General features: G+C 38.4%; 1 protein-coding gene across 1 annotated transcript in view; it reads right to left on the reverse strand.

Annotated features, from left to right (window-relative positions):
- igf2r (insulin like growth factor 2 receptor) overlaps positions 1-23,315 on the reverse strand; it is a 74,974-nt gene extending 51,659 nt beyond the window's left edge. The window contains exons 1-10 of the mRNA XM_002933871.5: positions 23,114-23,315; positions 13,389-13,540; positions 9,835-9,950; positions 8,875-8,973; positions 8,249-8,381; positions 6,454-6,574; positions 5,666-5,774; positions 5,046-5,208; positions 3,456-3,618; positions 1,919-2,022 (exon numbers count right to left, since the gene is read on the reverse strand). Coding sequence (XP_002933917.2) covers positions 1,919-2,022; positions 3,456-3,618; positions 5,046-5,208; positions 5,666-5,774; positions 6,454-6,574; positions 8,249-8,381; positions 8,875-8,973; positions 9,835-9,950; positions 13,389-13,540; positions 23,114-23,220 — 1,267 coding nt within the window. The 5' untranslated portion in view covers positions 23,221-23,315. The remainder of the gene's footprint in view (positions 1-1,918; positions 2,023-3,455; positions 3,619-5,045; positions 5,209-5,665; positions 5,775-6,453; positions 6,575-8,248; positions 8,382-8,874; positions 8,974-9,834; positions 9,951-13,388; positions 13,541-23,113) is intronic.
- Between the last annotated feature and the right edge of the window lie 2,052 nt (positions 23,316-25,367).

Consider the following 25,367-nt stretch of genomic DNA (forward strand, 5'->3'; position numbering starts at 1 on the left):
CTTATTCAGTTGGCCTTAAAAGTTCCATGAACATTATCTGAACTGCCAGGAATAAACATTTTTTTCTACACAAACATACTTGGTTCCCCAGATTGACAGAAAATATGATATTTTTATGAGCAATTTCCCATACAAATTAAGAAGAGCTTATTTGGCAAGGTCACCAAATGAGCAAATCTTTCACTAATATGCCCACCTTGAGTTTAATGCAACACCACCCTCACCCTATTCCTTTAAGTGATCAATTCTGGGACTTGAAGTCCTTCTCCTTTGCAGAGAATCTATGCTCCTACCACTATGGAAAGGAGAAGGACTTCAAGTCCCAAAATCCATCACTTCACAATTGGACAAGGTGATTAAGGGATTAGCTTGAGTAAGGGAACTGGTGTCTGTGAACAGAAATAGACTATCACGATTTATAATTAATCTGTGTAATATGGTATTTCTTTGTAAAAAGAAAGACAAGGATAGGTAAAAACTAAGTAAGCTTTATCAGAAAGGTCTTTGTAAATACAGCCATAAGCACTCACAGAGAAGATAGAGTCCTCTATCAAAAGAAACACAGGATTTCTTGTCTCCTTTTTTGTAAACATGTTCTTCGGTATCTGACTTCCTCTCTTAAGGGGCCACACACATGGCGATTTTCGATCTTTCGTGCGACCATCGGTCGCACAAAAGATATTTCAATCCGCCACTAACGTTCAAGACTGAAACGGAAGATAAGGAGGAAGAAACAATAGGATTTCTACCTCCTTCTGCTGATTCAGCCCTGAAGGCAGATTTTGCTCAGACGCCTTCTATGGCGCCCGATCAAAATCTTTTAACCCCCCGATTGGCGAGTCGACCGATATCAGCAGCCTCCTGCGATATCGGTCGACTAGCCAACTTGCCATACACGCACCGAATATCGTACGAAACGAGGTTTCGTACAATATTATCGGTGCGTGTATGGCCAGCTTTAGAAAAATCCTTCATTCCTGGGGCCAGAGTCTATGCAGCTCTCTCCTGCTACCCCCTCCCATAAGAATTTATAAAACTCACCCCCCCTCAGGAATGTGTTATCTGAGCTACCAACAGCTAAAGCAGGAAGTAACAAAGACCAAGCTAAAATGGCAGCTGCAAACTTAAACAAACAGAGGGAGCTTCTAGGGTTCTTTACTCAGGGTGGTAAGGCTGTCTGCAGAATAAATATAGTGTTCTATGTGGCAATCTATTGGCAGTCAAATGCCAAAATTACTTTCCTTCTGCTTTAAGCCCAACTGGATAACTGAATGAGCTAATGTCAAAAAGTGTGCGACAAAGGATCCTGTCTCATCAATTAAAGTCTGTCTGATGGAAACCCCAAGAACACCAAAACCTTATGCACACCACATAAGAACTACAGTTGGTGTTGGAATATTGAAGATACCCTTTGATGTGAGCAATGGAATAGCAGATTGTGTAAATGAACTGGTTCTGCACATGCCTTCCCTCTCCTGCTTCTTTTACATTTGATTGATCAGAATGGCAAAATCTTGCCAACCAATGGAATCAAAGATATGCAAATGAAGCAGGCAAGGAAAGCCATGCCCAGAACCAGTTCAGTGTAAACTTCCTGTTTGGGCAGCCTGTAAACTGGTGTTGGCAATCCCTTGCCAAGAAAGTGCAGAGAGGTTTTTTTTAGCAGCATTGATCCACAGCTTATATGGTCTGTAGTTACAAAAATGTTTATTCTGACAGAGGCTGTTCAAATTTGGACTATTGCCTGAAGGTGAACAAGCCTTTATATTCTTCTTAAAATCTAACGAAGTATATTAAACTTCCCTAATACATGGTTTAATAAGGAGAATGTAGTATTCCAACATGGACAAGATTTTACATGTCTAATTTAAAAACATTATGAATAACAGAGAACAGAAAAATATAAAGCGTCTTTTACCTGCAGTTTCATTGCATTCAAAGTTAATAACAGTCATCCTTTCAAATCCAGAACTGCATTTATCCCCTCCTGGATAAGTCAAAGTAAGATCCCCATCTGAATATCTGCAAAGTTAAGACAAGAACATGGTTGTTAAAACACATTAGATCTTTCCCTTCTCCATCATCTTAATAAATGGATCAATGTTCTTAAATAAGTGTTCCCAGGCCTTTTAACTGTGATCTGCACCACAAACTGGACATACAGTCTCTTTATAGAAAAAATAATTGTAAAAAATGTGCATGAACCATTTAAAAGGTCCTGCATTTTCTTAAAAACTGAAATCTATTTATTTAATGAAATGAATCTATCAATTTATATGGTTAACCAAACGTAAGTTCAAGTGCAGAGCACTTAAATAGATGCAAATAGAGACCTCATAATTACAGGGTCCATAATGCAGTGACGCCGAGGTGACACCATTCAAACAAAAATGAAATGGTGAAAGTAACACTAATTCACTGCTTGCAAGTTGTGATAGACATTATCCTGCAATTATGCTAGAATTCTGGTAAATGGTGCAGTATGGGTAGAAAAAAAAAAACTATTTGTGGCTAGATTTTGCACACAGTTCAAAATCTGCATTTTTTGGCATACTGTACAGTGTGTGGCCCCTTAAATTGAGCACTGCCTGCATTAGGACAGGCAGGCCATAAAAGATTCACAAATTAGGGAGCATGAGGAGGCACATCTCGCATTGGGGCCCTCTTCTTACCTCCACCCTAAAGGCAAGAGGTAAGGACATGGCTGCTTTGCATCATGATGCTGCTCTCTGTGCTGAGAACCAGATTTATGGCCCAGCACTCACTGCAGAGACCAGCATTCCCAGGGGGGTGTAAATGCTCCTTCCACCTTCTCCTTTGCTGTATTCTCTCCACCATCAGCATATGTAGCTTTGTAGCACTAACTCCCCACTCCCCTCCCCTTGGCATTTCACACATCAAATAGAGCAATCATTCTACAACCTGAATTCTTTTTATTATCTTTTCTGTTCTCTTGTCTTCCTCATTTGTTTCACATATTTTCTCCTTATTCCATTTTGCTCTCCTCTTATATATGTGTCTCTTCCATTTCCCCATCCCACATTCTTCTTGCCCTGTTCTCCTCTGTTTCTTTACTGTTATCATTTACTCTTTTTTGTCTCCTTTAGCTACTCCTTTTATTACATTCTTCACACTTTCATCTTATTAACCAGTTTCTATTATTACTTCATCCCCTTCCACCCTTCTGGTTTTCCCTACAACCGTTTCTCTGCTTCTTTAAAGGTGAACTATACCCCCCCCCCCCCCATGCCTCTCTCTTTTTTATGCCTTCCCCTTATCCATTTCCTACAACCCCCCCCTCTGTCGCTCCACTTTGAACTCACTCATTGACTCACTGACTGGTCTGTTTGGTGCCAAACTACATGTTTATCTTTGATAATTTCATAATATTTTGCATAAAGTTGCACTTGTCAGCAATGGATCTATGTGATTAAAAAAAAATTCTCCAAACATACCTGAGGATTTGATTCTGGTATGAACCTGCTCCCTTTATCTGAGCTCCTTGTTTGGACTGGCAGGAAGAGAAATTTCCTGTGCATGGACCTCCTTTGACTGCATCACAAACATTCAGGTAATAAGTGTATCCACCACTTGTATCTACAGCATGATAGGATTGTCCTAAAAGGAAACAAAATAAAGTATAAGGTTTCAATACATTTTGTAAACTACCTCAACTAAGATTTACAATACTTCTCAAGCTTTGCACAGTTTTCAGAAAAAGCAATTAGGTTGATTAAAAGCGAAGCTTCACCACCCAAAATGTGATATCACTGCTGCAGCATTCTAAGCTTCCAATATGATGTCAGTGTCAGCAAGTGGCTAGGACTTACAAAACAGTTTATGGTGCATGGCATAGCAAAAAAATGTATTTTTATTAATCTAGTACATGTACTTACACAGCAATGAAATGTTTACAGAATGTGCGATAATATTCTAAATAACAGAATTTTTTACCTGAACAACTTAAGAGGCCCAGTTCATTTTTGCTTCATATCACAATTGAGTGGCAGGCCAGATCGACCCGAGTGATAGGGTCACGTGGCCCTTAGACCAACTATCAGAACTGTTAAAAAAGGACTGCAGGCATGGCCTAATGTTGTCCTCTAATGACTACTTTTAAGCCATCCCAATTGACAGTCTTCTTGTCCCCAATTAGATATAAGATGAGGAAGTTGTTTTAACCCATACATGGATTAAAGGGGATCTGTCACCCACACATAAAAGCTATATTATGAAAGTTCTTATCAAATTAAACATTAAACCTCAATTCCTTTTTTATTAACATATTCACACCCATTATAATGACATTTAAAAATCCCAGCTGTCAATCATATATTGCCAGCCCTACCTCTATGCTTAGGCATGCCTTAGACATAGAGGCATAGCAGAGAATTACTTTCACTTTCCTTTCAGCACTTCATACATGACACTGCACTCCTAACATTTCCCCTCCTTCCTAACTATCTAATTTTGTATCCTGTGCATGGCATGTTCATCACGTTTCCCATTCTGGCACATAAACAAGATTTTGGCATAATGCAAAGCTTGTCTTAATAACAGTGTCCACAAAATAGCACCTGCCTGCTTGCTTTGATAAAATTGAAATACTTTGTCTAGTGTAAGTTACGCTTGAAAAACACAATAGAAAACAATTTGGAATTATTTCTTAGGGTGACATGTCCCCTTTAATAAGCTGGCTGAGACAGCAGACAAAATAAATTCTTGTATTGCCAGTATTAGTGTGGATATAACTTCAAAACAATGATTATATGACCTTACACAAGGTAATGTTTGACAAAAAAAAAAAAAAAAAAGTAACCAAGCCATTGCAGCATCAGTTTAGACAGGACTGATCATCAATAGGTTAGATCAGCTTTCTGATGTTCCCACACATGAAGTTATAGATTTCCAAAGCAGAAGTAAACCAACTAATTTTGCCAGCCACCTAGCTCACTTTCTTTGGCGATAGCTTTATTTTGATAAGATCAGACACCCAGAGCTCAGTTATTTACCAACCCAAAATACAGATATAATTTAATACCTACCGTCTGACTGCTTAAGAGGAGACAAGTCAACAGAAATATCGTGTTGTTTGCTTGTCAATATACAACTGTTACTTTCCAAATAATCCCTGTGGCAGGCATACTCTGTAACCCATTCTATTTCATATCGACAATTTGTGTTTGCTGTAAGTTTGGGGCTTGATCCCTGAAGATAAAAAATAGAAATACCAACATCAAAGTACAAAAATCAATCAAAAGAAATGCCTGTATATGTTTCAAGCATGTCAAAAACATTGTTTTAGATAGCTAGCATTTCTCTGGTCAACATCAGGGGAGAAACTTCTGATTACATGTAAGTTGAAACAATTGTAAATTAGTGGGACTCTATGATGTCAGAAAGCATTGCATAAATCAGATTAAACATTTGCTAAAGATTTACTCTTTAGCTCAGGCAACATGGTTTGCCTTTGAAGCCATGAAACAGCAACCAGGAAGTCAGCCAAGTTAGTTCTGTCATGCACAAGATCCAATCATAAGGCCTTACTACATTTTCTGAGAAAAAAGAAAAGAAACTAGTGGTTTCAGGGTGGTAATATATTTTACCTATGTGACATGCCTGCCAAAAATTCATTATAGATATATAAAAATTTATGTTAGCCTACCTCAGTCCTAGTTGAAGGACAAATAAATGTTATAGAGACAGCAGGGTTGTGGCCATTGCAAAAGTCTGGTATAACAGCTTTGGTGTCCGTTTCATAACGTATTACAAGCCTGTAAAAAAAAAAAAAAAAAAAATGTTTTTTAGTTCCAGAGTATGAAGTAAACAAGGTAAAGGTTTCAGGTGCTTTATGAATAAATAGAATCAATGTGTTTTTGGCTCTAGTAAATCATGAAAGGTTCTGCTACATAGCTGTGGTACTGAAGGTCTTGAATTAATAGAAACTTCCAGTATTTCTCAAAAAACATAGATGGCATATCAATGAAAGCTGTTCATGTGCATTAGTTTAAACCTCTGTCATGTGTCTCCTTTAACTGTCATTTAGTTATGGGAGTTTATGGGAAACGTAGAGTTTATGACATTTAGTTTTGTAGGAATCGTAGCAATAATGTTCAACATACATCTTGAGGATGGTGTCAACAAAAAAAATGTGTTATAAACATATGTTTTTCTATTTTGCTGGGCAAAAGTTGTGGAAAACGTATCACTTTGATGTGAATTAAAAAAAACTGATTGTATCACATACATTTGAAGAATATATATTACAGTGTATATCATGAAGTTACTGCCAAAATAACATTTTGCCCCCGTGAGCTCTGGGCACATTAGACATGGTACCACTTGGTACTCTACATTTCTGCGGGTTCAGCTGCTCCCACTGTTAAACACACAATACTACAACAAAGTACTAGAAGTATTTATTTGTTAGAATTCTTTGCAATAAAAAGTTACCTTTCATTAGCAGTAGAATTAAGAGCAGCCGCCGGAAGACCAACATTGTAGCCTTTGCCACCTTTAAGCAGGCATGCAGCACTTCCAGAAGGGCAGCCAGTTGTCTCTTTATCAGAAGTGCCTATTTCAGAACAAACATGTCAGAATGTTTTAATGCTCTGTGTACTATAAGGCATATTTGCAATGAGTTCAGTCTTTATAAAAACTTCACACCAAACCCAGTCTGGTAGAGAACAGTTACCAGAATCAATCTGCAATGTCTACCAATTGGGTGAAACAAAAAGATTCTAGTTCAGCAACAGCTTAAATTACACAGCCCTAGGATAACATTATGCTATTGCTCGTTTTCAAAACAAATGACTGGTAGGTAAATTGTCCCCTTAAGTATTTTAGCTGCCACTGGCAAGGTTAGTGTGCCAGGTATGATTTGTAACCAAACAGAAAGATCTGCGTGTGGCCACCCAGACGTGGAACTAAGGATCAATATTATACAAGACTAATTGTGCTAAGTTGCGCGAAAGTGTATGTCTTTGCATTAGTGGCATAAAGCCACATTTGTGTTCTCAATGTTTGCCATTTAGGGGAGAAGAGGGTCATTCAGAACAGCTGAATTTTCTCAGAATTGACTGATACAGAGGGGGAGATGTAAATAATAAAGTGGAGAGATCTGGAGGGGTGATGTAATGCTTCTTTTCTCAGAAGTGACCCATACAGAGCAGAGGTTATGAGAACACTTTTCATTTAAAGTAAGCCATCCAAATTTGGTGACGTACAGTTCTTAACCATGGCATGTGCCCCTTATGTGGCACTTAATAGATATCTCCCTTTACAATCTGCTTTTGGATAAAAAAAAATAAGAAAATACTCTCAACTGTTTTATATGTGCAGTTGAGGTGGAAGGCAAATGACCAAATGTCAGATAAAATTAAGGCTTGCAAACCACTGCAAAAACACCTAAAGTTATAGATACAAAAGATTCCTGGCTGTTTATGTTATGTTTTATATTATTGAGAATATTGTTTTGGTTTTTTTTCTTTTCATTTTTAGACATTTATATATCTTGTTACAGAAACAGAATTACACAAAAATTCTAGCATATTTTGAAAGCTTAAGTTGTCCTGAAAAAAATAAAAATATCGTTTTCCTGGGCCCCTTAAAAGAGCACAAAATGTTTAGTAATAAAAGTTCCAGAAGCGCCAAAACAGCTGGCAGTGAAAGGGAACTCTACTCTAAAATGTTGTGCTTAATGAAAAAAGTAACTCTATGCAATTTTCTAATACAGCTGTATACACATAGCAATTACAAATTATTGATGTTATTTGTTTATGCATTTACAACTGAAAGCAGCATTTGTCCCTGACTACTGAAACAATATAGCAGTAGACAGATCTCCTTTGGCCAAGACCCACAATGCCTTGCATGTATCTTCACAAGTTTGTTCATCAGATGGCTTCAGTTACACTGTTCAAAAGAGTCTAAAGCCCTGCACAGTGGGTAACATTACTCTTAACACAAGGGAGCTTGTCAACCACCAATCTATTTGCAAGGAGGTTTTTCTATTCTCTGCATGTCTGTGTGGGTTTCCTCTAGGTGCACTGTTTTCTTTCACCCTCCACCCCTGATGAATGTGTATATGTGCATGTGGCTGAGAAACCGACAAACTTTAAGTTTCACTCCTGTGGGAACCAATGTAAATGCTGAACCATCTCTGCAAAGCATTACATAATATGTCTGTATGTAGAACAGAAATTAAGTGTAATTTGTACTGTTTCAATTATAAAAACTGATGACTTACCTATATTCCGACAAACATTAATGAACAGGTCTGTATCAGGATCCCAATCATCCACCAGGTACCCGCCGGATATTTTAATTAAGGGGTTTAAATCATGTTTCTTTTGGTCATTATCAAACACGTAACATGGAACCTGGCAGACATAGAAACATGCTACACTTAATTTGACAATATATAAGCAAAAGAATGTTTATTTTTTTTTGTTTGTTTGTTTTGTATAATTTGTCAACTTCTTTGTCTTGTCCGTTTGCTATCATTAAAAAAAGTATCTTTTATAATTTTTTTTATAACTGGGTTTACCTATGAGTGCATTACTTCCCTAATTACATTTACCACAAACAATGGCCAATGGAGTTTACTCAAACAGATTTACCAGATCTTTATTACTAAAACTAATTGCACAATGGACAGATTTCAGATGACGCGCCAGCATTGCCCTCAGCCAAATGGAATGCATCTGAAAGAATCGGCTGTAGCAATTTTCCTTTCTACTAAAGACAGTAAAACTAATCCATGATAATAAGCACACTACCCTAAACTCTGTGATCCATGCAAAAATATTTTTTGTACAATATACTAACGCATAAATGCGTTTAGATAAAATTAGCTGGAACAACCAAATTTACCTCTTTAATGGGTTTAAAAATGTCCTTCTTGCAAGCAGTAAATGTTCTCCACTCAAAATAATGTACACAGTCTGTTGAGGTAACAAATTCAGGAGTACCCTAAAGCGCAAAAAAACATATCAAATTGTTGTTAAAAAAAAAAGTCAACTCTCTAAAAGTAATGAATAAATAAAATAAAGAGTCAAGCTTTTATCGATTGTAAACTACCATATAGATTGTAAGCTCTACGGGGCAGGGACCTCCATCCTCTTGTGTCTTTGACTCTTAACTTATTGCAACTGTATTTATCTTGTATCTATCTGTATTTATTGTTGTACTTTGTATTTATCTATTATTATCTTAATAATCCCGTTTGTATTAATGTATTCTTCTGTACAGCGCTGCGTACATAAGTAGCGCTTTATAAATAAAGATATACATACATACAAGCTCACTGTTTAGGCCACCGATTCTCAACCTGTCGGTCGGGACCCCTTTGGGGGTCGCCTAAGACCATCGGCAAACACATATTTCCGATGCTCTTAGGAATAATTTTATGGTTGGGGGTCACCACAACATGAGGAACAGTATTAAAGGGTTGCGGCATTAGGAAGGTTGAGAACCACTGACTTAGGCTAACGCCACATGGGGCGATTCTCAGCCCCTACATTGGCATCAGCTTGCAACCTTGTGTTTATCCGCAGGCCGAGAATCAGCCTTATGTGGCGTTAGAGCCAAGCACAAAAGTGCAGATAAATTTGGGTAATTTGGCCCAACAATTTTGAGCCAACTTATCTTTGGAATATGTTTGGAAACAAGTAGACTATTTGTACATGCTTTTAAATCTCTTTGCCAATGATCATTGCAAAATAGGATCATTAGACAGAGAAAATTTACACAATCCATGTTCTCCCTATCAACACAGAAGAAAAACCTGCTGAGAATAAGGAAGAATGTCCTCGACAAGATTCTGAGACTGACCAATGTTTTCCCGCAGATTAAGTTGATGCTGCTTTGGACTCTGTGCTCATACTCAGAGCATGGTTGCGTAGTGTTGAACAAAATAAGGTTTTTACTAATCTGCACATATGAATTTCCTGCAAGAAAAAAAAATGCTACTTTAGAAAATACAAAAGGTAGTCATCAATATCTAAAGCTGTCTAAAAACAGCACAATAGAAAATGTAAGCAAAAACATCTTACCAAATTATGCACCAAATATCTACCCCAGAGAGTGCAATGCATAGCACTTCATACATACCCACAGGGGTCCATGGTACATCATCATGTTACAATACAGATATATAAATGGATTATCATTTAGTCTTAATGTAGTATTTTCCAGGATATGTCATTATAATCTTAGAAATGTAGTAAATGGTAACAGTGTATAACAAAAGTAACAGCAACTCACAGTTTTTGTTTATTAACCAGGACACCTGGTTCAATAATTTGCAATAGATAATTGCCAATTGGTCTTCATTTTTTATTATTTGTAGTTTTTTAATTTGTTAAATTTTTGTTCAACAGCTCTCCAGTTTGGAGTTTAAGCAGCTATCTGGTTGCTAGGGTCCAAATTACCTTAGAAACCAGGGAGTTTATTTTAGGAGAGGACCTAAATAGAAAGAATAGTAATAAAAAGTAACAATAACAATAAAATTGTAGCCTCACAGAGCAATAGTTTTTTGGCTGCTGGGGTCACTGACCCCCATTTTGAAGCTAAAGAGAGTTAGAAGAAGGCAAACCATTCAAAAACTATAAAAAATAAATAATGAAGAACAATTGAAAAGTTGCATAGAACTGGCCATTCTACAACATACTAAAAGTTAACGTAAAAGGTGAACCACTCCTTTAACTCTCAACTTACCATCTACTCCCACTCCCAGCACTTATACATTTTGGTGTGCATGGTCTCTCTTCAACTCTCACTCTTCCATCAATCATATCACTCCACACTGTATTTGAAGCACATGTATGCCTACCCCTAGTTCTAGCCCTTCTTAAAGTTACTCATCAGAACAAAAATTGTAATCCAAATGGAACATAATTCTGATCAGGCCAATATGGTTCAGTTGTGACATAAGACAGAATGTATGTTTGGCCCTCAGCTGGTGTGAACACTGTATATGCTCGAAATGTTTAGTGGCTAACACATTTAACCTTACAGCCAAGTAAATGGATACATTTATAATCTGTGCAATCTAGCAATCTGCATGTGGCCAACAGATGAATGCCAAACCTAGCCATGTATAACCAGTTCTAGCCTAATGTCACATGAAGATGTACAGATACAAATAACTTGTCATTTGGTATATAGTCATTGTGGCTATTAATCAGGGACAGGAAAGTCTTGACATAGGGAAGCAGGAACGTCTAGCCATAGGGCAGCAAGCTTCCTATTCAGTAAAATTGGAAATGGATGCTAGCAGGGAAGGGCAAATATTCCAATGCACCATTAACCTAGCTGCTTGAGTTTTAAATTAAAATGTAGTTCTGCATCAGTATGTACACTTGTATTTGCCCCCCGCCCCCTACCTAATGTAATGTGGGGGTAAAAACAAAAATAAAAATTATGGGATTTCCCCATCGGTCAGTCAATTGTTACAAAATGATCACTGAAAATAAATAGCTGTGAACTAGTTTTTTACTGTCTGCTGCTGTGTGTCTGTTATGGGTTATGACTCATGATGCAGCGTGCCTCACGTGGAAAGGCTGATTTATTTGTGTCTTCTGACATATTGCTGTAACTATATAACTAGATTAAAATATGTTTTAAGAAGAATTGTGATAGATTTAAATGTCTTCTCCAGTTATGAAAACGATACGTTTGGAAAAGCTCCGTGCTGGTTAAAGTCTTTAAAGGAGAACTAAACCCTAAAAATGAATATGGCTAGAAATGCTTATTTTATATTATAAAATGACTGCACTGGCTTAAAGTTTCAGCATCTCTATAGTGGTAATGGTATAAGTTGTTACAGTTGTCACAAGAGCTCCCTACAACAATGAATGTGCTAATTTTGGGCACAAGATTTAAAGTAGCACGAGCATGGCATAATACTTTTCTACAGTGTCTGCTATGACATGAAAGTGCTTGTGCAAGTGGTTGTTGTTAGGAAACAAGGATTGCCACACTTCCAGGCAACTATTGCCTGTCAGGGGCTTGCAGTATTTAGACCCACCCAACCAAGTTACCAAATAAGCTACATTTGCAGTAACCATGAGGTATACCAATGTGACTTCCTGCTGCTCGACACCTGACTTGCCCTCTTATTATATTCAGCACATGGCTCTGCAGCAACATTTGGGGACCCAAGGTTAAGAAGCGGGGATGTAGGAAGAGAGAGAGAGGGAAAGAGAAAATGATCAGGAAAACACAGCTACCATATCACTTTGTTGCAGCTGGTTAGGTGCTCCAGAAATGAAACCATTAGATTGCATAGGACTACATTTCTCCAACAGGGTTTTGTGTTGGTGCAGTGTGGGCCCATGGAACTCATAGGTCGGGTGGGTTCAGACAAGCAAACCCATCTTTAGCGGGTCGTGGGCTGAACTCTGCAAATGGCCCACCCTACCCACAACATTAGTGTGCCCCCAATTCCTCTTCAGGCTGCCTGCTTTGAGCTTTTTAATATACTTGCGCAGGTATACACGTAATAAGAGCTTGTCCAGTTGAAAAAGATCGTCAAGATTCAATTTTTACAGCTATCCCTTTACTGCAAGGTTCTGTGGGCCCTTATAATTGCTGGGTTTGAGCAGTGTTCAGTACATTCCCCGCCTCCCACTGCAGTGTCAGAAGGGGCATGTATATAACTGGCCTTCTTGCAGTGTTCATATAGGACACATAAGCAAGAATAAAAGTAGATAGAAATATCACGATACTTTAATATCAGGAATAACACACATTGTACAAAGCAGTATTCTATAAAAAAAAAGTCATCAAATTCAATTCAGAGGGAAAACCTGATCTACTTAATTTTTTAGTTTGAGTTTTTTTTTCCAATAGACTTTAATAGTGTTTTCATGTAATAAACCATGAAATAAGTTTTCTTATTGAATCGCATAATTTGTTCTACAGCTTTTGGGCTTGCAACATATTGTGCTACCCAGTTGCTAGGACTTAAAGAACACAGCACAAGGCCAGAATAGAAAGTTGAAAATAAGAAAGATAAAACCTCATCAATGTGTTTTTGCTTTCCAGGGTCAATGACCCTGACAACCAGAAACCATTTTCATAGATAGAAAAGGGACAGTAAAAATGTAACAATGACCAATTGAAAAGCTGCTTGGAATGAGAGCATTCATAAACATAAAAAAAGAAAAAACAATCCAAATAAAGATAAGCAAAACACCCCAAAAATAAATATATTTAATTAAAAGAACTTCTACAAATACAAAAAGTATAATTATATCCAAGAATAAGTAGCAAATGTTAAGTGGAGGGGATTGCCTGCCTGTAGATCTTACTATCTTATTATCTAGAACAGATTAATTCTAAATGACTGATCCTGAAAGCTACGTTGAAGGGGAAGAACTCACCAGACAAACCAACTGGGCTTAAGGTATTTTTGGTTAAATCCTGTGCACAAATTGCAGCTTCGTGTCCTCCACATTCTGCTGCAGGCATGCTACCACAGACATTAATTCTGTAGAGAACATTCTTATCAGTATCGAGGGCATCCCAAGTGTGCCTGTCAGAACGAAAGAAGAAAAAGCTCAGTACAAATACATTCTGTTTGAGTAACAGAAAAAGCATTCACATACCACTAAAATACTTCACAGTATTAGATATATCAAAGGCAAACAAAGTGTATAATTTGTGCCAAACCACATTCCATTAATGTAAGCAAAAGTATAGACAAACCAACGTTCCAAATGTCAGATACTTTAAAGGAGAAGGAAAGGCTAATAAAGAGTTAATCTCAAGCTGCAGGCATACCTTCAGTTGTCTCAATAGTGCCCTTAAGTCTCTCCATATTTCTCCCATTCAGATGATCAGAAGCCAAACAGGAAGAAAAAACACTGAGCTGTGTAAAGAAAGTTCCCATAATGCCTCACTCCTGCACAGATACCCAGACCAAGTGCAACATGCTCAGTTAGTTAGACTTTGAGTCAGCTTCCTCCTGATTGGCTCAGATCCACATTCCTAAGGGGGGGGAGGGAGTTCTCAGCATACTTGAGGGAGGGGGGAGCAGGAGAGAGGAGACTGCAGAGAGCTGCGTGTCTGTGGCACATGAATTACAGACAAGAAATCTTTCCACAGAGAAGTCAGTGCAGCGTTCCTGTGAGTGCTTATATGGCTGTATTTACATAGACCTTTCTGATAAAGCTTACTTAGTTTTTAGTTACCAAGACATTAAAGTAAACAAATTTTTAACAAAAATTGATTACTTAAAAACAACTGTTTGATTAAACAGCATCTGCATCAGTCGTCCAAATACACAAGTTCATTTAGATAGTCTAATGTAGAATTGTGGTCAATGCTTTGTGTGCATCAAGGGGTGAAATAGTCAGTTCCATCACAGTATATGCAAGCATGTAAGGCACTGCTGGTATTTAATTCAAGGACCTATCAGTCCTTTTAAGGCAGGGGTGTCAAATTCAATCTCATAAGGGGGCAGAAATCTAAAACACAGGCTAAAGGTCCCCATACACTGATTCGGCAGCTAATCGGCCCGTGTATGGGCACTACCGATGGGCCTGCCCGACTGATATCTGGCCTGAAATCGGCCAGCTCAAAAAAATCTAGTCAGACCGGAGACCGCATCAACGAACCGACGCGGACCCCGATCCAACTAGATTTTTTAACCTGCCCTGGACCAACTTTTCCTATGCCCGTATACTCAGGGCCAAACAATCTAATTAGCCTGGATTCTCCCGATATTGCCCACCTTTAGTCGCCGGCCAAATTTTTTATTAAGATACTGTACGGTCAGGCACAGTCACAGTGCAGTCAGGTGATTGGTGCTGCACGGTCAGGCACAGTCACCAGGGGCCACATAAAACAGCCAGAAGGGCTGTATCCAGCCCACAGGCCTTGTGTTTGACACATGTGCTTTAAGGCCTTCCAAAAGCACTGGGCTAGAAAGTAATCAAAAGCTTCATGGTAAATGGCTTACCATAGGGCTGATCAATTCCAGCCACCTCACGCCATAGGTCAGCATGCTTCACAGCAGGACCCTTGCTATATAAATCATTATGGCTGAGATCATAGTACTTGCCCTGACCTGTAAATCCTGTAGGTATCCTGGCCTATTCCTATTGCCTGTCCAGACCTTGGCCTGTTCCTGACTGTTTAAATAGGTCTGTGAATTTGGTTTTCCATGCTTTGTTTTGCCTTTTATTTGACTTGTTTGCCCCCTCCCTGGTACTTTGCTTACTCCATTCTATACTTCATCTGCTCCACTCTGTCCTAATACTTCTCTGGTTTAGTCCTTCAATATGTTTTTTTTAAGTCTCATCCCTGGGCCCTGCTGTTCACTTTCCTTAATGATACCAACTGGTTCTTTAAAATATATGACACATAACAGCAAATGGGGACTCATTAAGCTAAGCACCCCAGAACCACTAGAAAGAATATGCTATATTTATAAAAGGAGGCAAATATATCGTCAAGTCTTAATAATAGGGGTAGGTTCCAGCATTATAGGGAGAAAATCATACATAGGGACCTGGGGTTAGACTGAGGAGAGGTATAAGGAAATCCCTCTATTACAAAACATACATACACATGGGAGCAAAATCAGATTTAAAAGTATGGATGAGTTGTCTTTATGTAGGACCACTATTAAAAAGGGCAGTTTAAGATTTTAAAATTTCCAGTGCAGAAATGAATAGTCTAAAATTATGCTTTATTATTGCAATTAGCATGGGGATGAACAACTAAGCTAGGTGTTACTACACACTGCTACTGACACCCACAGGAAATGAATGTGTTTGACTGTTCTATGCATCTTTGGGTTTTGAAAAATGTGTCAATTCATTAACACCGTATAGTGAAGAATGTGATAAATCTGTGAAACTGTAAACTGTGGGAAATCAGTCATTAGCAATCATTAAGGGGCAGATTTAGCAAAATGTGAGATTAGAGCTTACCACAGAAAAACTCACGCAATATATATTCATTCCTATGGTATTTTTAGAAGTGTGTTTATAAAATGGTGAATTTCAACTTTCACCCATTCATAAATACACTTCTAAAATCCCATAGGACTGAATAGAACGTGGGTGAGTTTTTATGCATTAAGCTCCAAACTCACATTTTGATAAGACTGCCCCTAAGACTCCAGTCTGTCAGTAGTTCAGACTGGCCAGACCTACAGACGCCATCGTCATATGGCACATTCTCAAGCTAAATTTACAATGAACATAAAACCAATGTCAACAAAAAAAAAACAAAACACTGTTAAAGCTTTGGCTTGGAAAGTTCAACAAAGCAGCCAAACAAGTTTATTGTGTGAAGAAATGAAATAGTCACAGGTCACAGCACAGTTTATGTTATTAGGAAGCAGTACTGTATATAGCACAGTAAACTGCCAAATAATAACCAGCACACCAAATAAGTGAACACCATTACTAAGCAAATTAGCTAGAGGACAAAATTTTCTGTTAATTGCTTATGAAAAATGCCCATGGGACAATAAATATGGTACCATTTGCTGGCAAAAGATCACATAGAGTAGGGCCTTTCAGAGATATATATGCAGGTGCACACTGTCACATAGCTGCCACTTTTAGGGCACACAGCGAGATCAGTTGCCTCAGAAAAAGGTGCTCTATCGTCAGCGACTAATTTCCCAAGTCACCTTGCAAGGTTGCACAGCAGATAACAAATATGTTCTCTAGAATACAATGGTGCTTTATAGAGCTTATCTGTTATCTGCTATGTAATGTGCATTTTCACCTTTTTCCTGCTTAAATGGCTGCCTTCATAGCTACACAGCAGCTTATTTATATAAACTATAGTAGTCTTTCTGAAGCAATCACACAGCTTTTACTAATGCAGGGCAACAGTACATAATATTTACTTTACTTTAATAAACTTTTTTGGTGCTAATGTTCCTTAGAGCTTAAAACCATATGTACAAAAAAATTACTGTTATATTTTGTATTGCTTGTTAGGCAATGTTTCCAGAAAGCAACTTTACACATCTACCTTCCATAACAAAACAGAATCTAGAAGTCATGAGCAATAAAGAAAAAACAAACAATGGCCTGGAACCAGATTAACAAGCATTTGCAGGCACTTTAGCCTGATTTAGCAAATGAAAAATATAGCTGCTTACTTCCCTAAGGCAGAAGATAACATGTATGGCCAGCTTTGGAAAGTGTAAAGATCTGCTTGTTTACCGTGGGGATAGTGTTCGTGATGATGTGTTATTTTTGCACCAAACATACCTTTTAAATTAAAACAGTTCAACCTTGGTCTCATTAGACTGTAACACATGTTTCCACATGGTTGTGGGAGACTGGGTATACATTTTAGATGTGAGTAAAAGCTTTCCTCTTGCTACCCTACCCCACTATCCAGATACATGATATCTGAATACAACTGATTGTTGTCACTTGTAGGGAAAAATCAGCACTTGCCAAGAAATCCTGCAGCTCTTTAAATGTTGTTGTAAGCCTTCTGGTGGCATCCCTGGACATTTTTTTTCCTTGTCTTCTTACCATTCTTGGAGGGACATCCTGATCTTGCTAAAGTCACTGTTGAGCCCTATTTTCCCCACTTCTTGATTACTGTCTTTACTGTATTTCATGGAATGTTATATTTGGATACTTTTTTGTACCCCTGTCCTAATTGATACCTTACAATGATGAGATCCCTTTCATGTTTTGAAAGTTCCTTATGGACCATGGATTTTGAGACTATGAGGAATAATCCTACACAAACATCCAAACTGATTTGAGAACAAATAAAGCCACATTAATTGTCAGGTGTATACAAACTACTGTTTGAGATGAGACGCAATGCGATTGGTTGATTCTGAATGCAGGACATCAGTATAGCGTCACAACAGCCCAGCTCACCCTTCTGCAGCAAATGCTGCTCTTTCTCTATACAAGCTGGGTAACAGCTCACAGTGCAGCAGTAATGTAATAATGCCATTACTAACCAATACTTATACTATACCAATTCCGTGGGAAGGGCAACATGAAAAACAAACTACTACAGTGTTATCGCCTAAAATCTACTATATATTTTGGGGTTAATTAGGTGTGCCCAAAATCAAACACAGAGACTCAGGCAGATATTATGCAATTTATATCCAGTATCTAACATGCAATTTGTATAATTTTACCTTAAACTGTAGCAATGCTAGGCCAACTCTCATAGTGTCCAACAGCATCTCAGCAAATATGGCTGATACATATCTTTCCTGCAAGTTCAGGGTTGTCTAACAGGATGCACATGGATCAAATAATAACCTTTATGGGTCCCAGTCAGATAATGGGCTCTATGATATATGTGCATGACATCATCATTTAATTTAATGTGGCCATCATATATATGTATGTTGTATAACTGCCATACCAAATATAAAAAGATGAATGGCACTAACACATACTCCCTGACTTGAGGTTTTGCCAGCAACAAATGAATTATTAAATTGTAACAGTTGGTCTAACAAAATAATTTTCTAGAGTCCCATTTACTTGGGAGTTGGCCAGGAAATATCAAGGAGCAAGGAAGCGTTATGAGTGCTATCTAGCAAGCATGGGCTGGTTAGCACATGGGCTGGTGGCACAGTCTGTAGAGTATAGATTAGCAAAATGATAAAACTATAGTTAACTTACTTAACTTAATTACTTGACAGAAAATACAGCAGAACAGAAAAAACATTTAGTGCTATTGTTGTTTGAGAAGCAAAATTGTATTTATGTACAAAACTTCATATGCTTTTATAAATGTGCCCTGTCCTAACAAATACTAAAGATCAGTGCAAAGCCTGAAAACGAACTAGTGCCAGACAATTTATTTATTTTACATTTTTTTAAACTACAAACTGACAAAAACACCAGCTGTGTTTCAATATTTTCTTTTATCAAACAAAGGTATCACAATATGCTGTTGTAGTTATTTTTCTGTTTTAACTTGATCCTTGTGTTCCAGGTCAGCTGACTCTCTCAACAATATGCAATGGTCTTGTTTGTTGGCTACCTTGCTAGTTCAACTGGCACATTTATAAAACAAGCTGGGCCACATCCTTAGGCAGGGTAGCTCAGTTAGCAAATAAAGATTAAGCATACAGAATGCCAAAGTCTTCTTCCTGACCCTTATTCACAGTGTTTACCTGAGTCCAGTTTAAGACAAAATACAAGCTTTACTAGTTTAAGAAATTACAAGTACGAGTAATTTATGACACTAATATACTGTCACAGTGGTTCCTATACTATAGCAAATGGGAGAAAAAAAACCTTTCTTTTTTTAATTCTAGAATATAATTTCTCACCTAACACTTTATTGGTAAGGGTACAGGTATACTATCTCTTATCGAGAAACCCAATAGCCAGCCAACTGATTTATGGGAAGTTCAATTCCCAGAGAGTCCATTTTAAGAAAATAATTCTAATTTTTTTTTTTTTAATTACTTTCTTTTTAAACAATACTTTGTACTTGACAGTAACTAAAAACATAAATCCATATTGGTGGCAAAACAATCCTATTGGGATTATTATTATTATTTTACATATTATGTATATACATAAATATATGGCACAGTGATCCAAATAAGGGGAAAACCCAGGTCCCAATATTCCAACTAGTACAATCCATACCTGCATATTTTTGCGGTTACATAAAAACAGTCGAACTAACAGTAGCTTCTCCTAAAATTAGCAGACATATCAATCTACAAGTACAAGAAGTAAACCATCTAAAACAAGCCAACAGTCAACTGTTTATGCAATCTGCATTATGCAATATACAAATATACATGCCATCTTACGTATCCTGAGCCCAGGTCAGCATTCAACATTTTAATTGGTTTCTTGTGCAAGCATAATAAAGTTTACAGAAGGAAGTTGTACACTGTCAGGTTTGTCTGTTGTTTTGTTTTTACCAGTGGATTACTTGAAGACCACAAGCAAGGCAAAGTGACCCATATAAGGGACACAGAGGTGACAAGCAGGTAAAAAAAATAATTCTTTGTGCGACATATTAACATGCTAGGTAATGACACGTATTTTAGCAGGGCCAGTAGATACTGATTATTTTTTACACTTGTATGTATGCCACAGCTACCTAGGTAGACTTTAGGTGTAAATAGATGGATATCTAGAATATTCAAAAATAAATGTTATTTAAAGGGAAAAATTCTCCTTTTTTTACATTAACTCATTCCGCTGGGATTATCTGAACTGCCTTTTACATAATTATTCAGATTAAAAGAAAACCATGATAGTCGGCCTGTGACTTGGACCATGGACATTTTTCCAACCGGACCTAAGCTGACAGTCATTCATTCTCTCCCTCATCTTGTTTTATTACATAGTCCCTCTGCTACCCAGCAAATCTCTTCACCAGCCACCATGGAAACACAGAAACTTTCATCTGGAGGGCAGGGTTAACCTGACGAGCCATGGTGGGGTGAATAGGGCGTAGATATGTGTGGACCTCTTTTTTTCCTTCCCATTCTTAGGGTGAAGACACACAGAGCTACTCCTAGCAACTACTAGTCACAGTGTATGGGATCCCCAACCTTTTATACCCGTGAGCCACATTCAAATGGAAAAAGTTTTGGAGAGCAACACAAGCATCATAAAAGTTCCTGGAGGTGCCATTGAGAGCTAAGATTGTCTATTTGATAGCCCTTATGTGGACTGGAAGCCTACAGAAGGCTCTGTTTGGCAATTACACTGGGTTTTTATATAACCAAAACTTGCATCCAAGCCAGAAATTCAAAAATAAGCACCTGCTTTGATGCCACTGAGAGCAACAACCAAGGGCTTGGGGAGCAACATGTTGCTCACGAGCCAGTGGTTGGGGATCATTGGTGTATACCATCCCACCAGCGATTTACATTCTTTCTTGTGGGGTAGCATGTCGGAGAAATTAGTCGCCTGCAATAGTTAAGATTTATAGCGGCAATTAATCTCCCCATGTGCCACTGCCCTTGTTGTTTTCTCATTGTAACAATGAGATCAGCAAGGTGTGTATGATTGTGAAAAGGCAAAGACATTTTGTGACCACCACAATTATATATTTATAAATTGCCATACACTATATATACACATATTTATATCTGATATTTTGTTGATGTCTGCAAATCTCCCATACTTACAAGAACCTACCCTGGCACTTACGTGTAACTACTTAAGGTTTTTTAAAACTGTCCTCTGACCTCACCAGCAAGGAATAATTGCTGGATATCCACATCCACCATGAGTGTATTACATATGAACACAAAAAAATTTCATAATTACCAATACCCTAAAACAGGGGCCCCAACCTTTTTTGCCCATGAGCCACATTCAAATGTAAAAAAATTTGGAGAGCAACACAAACATGTAAAGGTTCCCTGAGGGTGCCAAATATAGGCTGTGATTAGCTATTGGTAGCCCCTACATGGTCTGGTAGCCTACAGGAAGCTCTAGTTTGCCAGCAGGGCTGTGGAGTCGGAGTCGAGGAGTCAGAGGCAATTTTCGGTACCTGGAGTCGGCAAAAAATGAACCGACTCCTACTTAATTTAAATGAGAATAAAAAAAAAAAAAGCAAGTTTAAATGTCCCAATTCACAAACAGTCATAATTAATTACTTCTCTGCTATAAGAATAAAGCCCAATGCACGCAGTGCATAAACGAACACGTTGAGTGACCATGAAGCATGCTTTTCATTGACTGTATGAATGTATAAAATACATTAGCATATTAAAAACAGAGGAGTCAAAGTTGTGGAATTGGAAGTATCAGAAACTGAGGAGTCGGAGTCTGAGAATTTATCTACCAACTCCACAGCCCTGTTTGTCAGTACTAATGGTTTTGATACAACCAAAACTTGCCTTTAAGCAAGAAATTCAAAAGTAACCACCTGCTTTAAGGCCACTGAAAGCAACATCCAATGGGTTGGGGAGCAACATGTTGCTCACAAGCCACTGGTTGGGGATCACTGCCCTAAAATAAAGTTTAGGTTATTTACAATATATGCTGGTTGAGGATTTTGAGACTCCAGTATAAAGCAGGGGTGCAACTTGAGTGTTTGGAGGCCAAACACTCCAATACATTAGTCTGGCCTTTAGCCAGTCCAAAGAATACAAAAACTTTGACAAAATCAGATCATGGACATGCTACTGATCTGCACATTTCTTTCTAAATGTACTGGTCAAGAAGATTCTGAAACTTTTGGCCATTGATAGTTAATTGTGTTTACAAATTTGGTATGGCTCTATTTCAAAAGCATAAATAATTCCCCCTTGCTTGAACTAAACACGACACAGAAGGCCTTTAATCAGTATGTCGTATATTAATTATGTAGACAATAAACTCCTAAAACTTAAACCCGTCAGCATTAAAATCTTTTTGAAATTTAGCCAGTGTGACCACATGCTACACAGATCAACGCAGTGCCAAACAGCCCCAAAAAGTAAGCAAAACCCCAAGAGAAAAGCCAAAATAAACTATCCAATATGCAAAACTACTGTATGCTTCTATTGTTTGTTGTTGCTTTATGAAATGCTTAGCCTCACAGCAGAGCTTCAGTTGCCCTTTAATTAAAGGTGGCGAATGAGTGACTTCCCATAATGACAAAGGCATGAAGGAACACACGAGAGTGTTATCTCTACAGATTAGGTAGGGGTGTGTGTGTGTGTGTGTGTATATATATATATATATATATATATATATAAATTGTATCCGGAAAACCAAAGTACAAGCAGGTTCAGTAAGTTAGTAGCACCACATGTCAAATGACACCACTGCATGAGTTTGCCTTTAAAATGATCAAGCCACAGTGTGTGTTTATCAGTGCGACTGAGTGTATGCGATTAGCTGAAGACGCCCGTGTTCTAAACTGGGCTAAATGACTGTGGGGAACGTTCTAACAGAACAGCTGACAGTATATGTAGCGATTCCTCAGAATGACAACTAAGAAAACTCAGTAGCCGAATAGAATACAGAAGGCGAAGATGCGAGGCAAGAAGATCAGGCAGAGCAGCCAACACATCTAATGGTGCCGCTGTGCCTAGTATTGTGCACAGAGATGACAACGCTCTCAATAGAGGAAGCATTTGGCTAATGAGTGAGACAGGCTAATGACAGGCGCTTACCCGCACAGCTCCACCGGTGCTACATTCCCCTGCTGCCCTGTGCTCTTAGCAATGACTTGCAGCAAGAACGCCACAAGTGCGGCTATTCCCTGCCCGTGGGCTCTCATGCCGGGGCCGAATCAGGAAAAGAACCCCAAATCAGCGACAGTGCCAACCCAACGCACAGTCATGTGACCGTCACATGACAGCTCCGCCTGCCGCTCACCACGTGATTTGCCTCCGCCTACCTATCAGGGCTTCTGAAAATTAAGCTACGTCAGGTATAGAGCAGGATATTGGGTTGGGATTCTTAAAATCAGCAATAATAGTGCTTGCGGAATGTTATAATGTTTGGAGCTGCTGCTTTTACTATAATACGATTTTAATAATAAAAATCGGAACTTTTCCAGATAATTAGTCATAGGTTGTTCGGAACTGTGCTGCGCCACTTCCAACTTCCCTCACTATGGGCATGTTTTTTGTGGGACTATGCTGTGTACCGCGAATGGGAAGGTCGGGTTTGGGGTTAGGGGGTGTGGCTTAGGCACGGGGCGGGGAGTAGCCTTCAATGGTTTAGGAAGGCTGGAAGGGAGCTGAATGATGCAAGGGGGGAGCTGGGAAGGTGCTGGATCATGCAAGGGGGGAGCTGGAGAGGACGCTGGGACGGAGCTGGATGTTGCTAAGGGGGGAGCTGAATGATGCAAGGGGGGAGCTGGGAAGGAGCTGAATGATGCAAGGGGGGAGCTGGGAAGGAGCTGAATGATGCAAGGGGGGAGCTGGGGGAGGATGCTGGGAGGGAGCTGGATGATGCTAAGGGGGGAGCTGGGGGTACTGGGGAGGATGCTGGGAGGGAGCTGGATGATGCTAAGGGGGGAGCTGGATAATGCAAGGGGGGAGCTGGAGAGGACACTGGGAGGGAGCTGGATGATGCAAGGGGGAACCTGGGGGATACTGGGGAGGACACTGCGAGGTAGCTAAAGGGGGGAGCTGGTGGATACTGGGGAGGGCACTGGGAGGGAGCTGGAGGGGGCAAGGGGGGAGCTGGATAATGTAAAGATGGAGCTGGGGGATGCTGGGAGGGAGCTGGATGATGCAAGGGTGGAGCTGAATGATGCTAAGGGGGGAGCTGGAGGATACTGGGGATGACACTTGGAGGGAGCTGGAGGCAGGCAAACGCAGTTCCTGGTCATGTTAGTTACACTAAAAATTGCAAATGTCGTTATAGCAATAATACTAGTACAGGTATTGGACACCTTATCCAGAAACCCGTTATCCACACAGTTCAGAATAACATAAAGGCCATTTCCCATAGATTCCAATTTAATCAAATAAATCATATTTTTAAAAATTGTTTCTTTTTTCTCTAATAATAAAACAGTACATTGTACTTGATCCCAGCTAAGATAGTATTAATCCCTATTGAAGCCAAAACAATCCTTTTATGTTTAACTACTGTTTAAATCATTTTTTTTTAGTAGACTTGTTAGGACATCCAAATTATGGAAAGACCCCTTATCTGGAAAACCCCATGTCCTGCACATTCTGGATAACGGGTTCCATACCTATATATACTTATGCCTGAAAATGATTCACAGGCTTAATTAAAAAGTTATTGCTTAGTAAGTGCTTTATATGTAAAGTCGAAATAACCATTTTATGAAATCTTTTTGATTATATAATAATTTCCATATTTAACTTTAGTAATTTTAGAAAAAAGAACTTTATTGTGAACGGTTTCTGAAAGGCATGGCAGGCTCTCAAGCAGACTCGGAGGCATGGAACAGCTTAACTAAGGAAGAGAGGGTAATAATTTTTAAATTTATTATGGCTCAAGAATTGGACTTTGTATTATTGTAGTACCTTTTAAAAATAATTTCCCTTGATTTTTTTTTTTTAAATTAATTTTTATGTTTGTGAAATATAAACTAAAAGGGTCATGCTTTTTCAAAGCCTACTGAAACAATAAAAGTGATTTTGTCAAAAAGGAGTTTATTTTTTGTTTTCTGACTTTTTATTTCAGATACGTTTCATGGCACTAACTAATTTCAACTTTTGATACATGTTGATAAAGAAAAATTTCTCTAAATAAATCTGTACCTAGCTTTTCAGATTCCAGAAATATAAAAATCAAATTGTCTGAACATAACAAAACTTTTTAAAACGCACTACCAATCCACATACAATTGGATTTAGACCATTTGTTTATCTGTATCAAAGGATTGAATTTTAGTATATTCTGTTACATGGAGACTTGTAAGCCATCACTGATACAAAA

Source organism: Xenopus tropicalis, chromosome 5 (genome assembly GCF_000004195.4).
Source record: "Xenopus tropicalis strain Nigerian chromosome 5, UCB_Xtro_10.0, whole genome shotgun sequence".
Classification (NCBI taxonomy): domain Eukaryota; kingdom Metazoa; phylum Chordata; class Amphibia; order Anura; family Pipidae; genus Xenopus; species Xenopus tropicalis.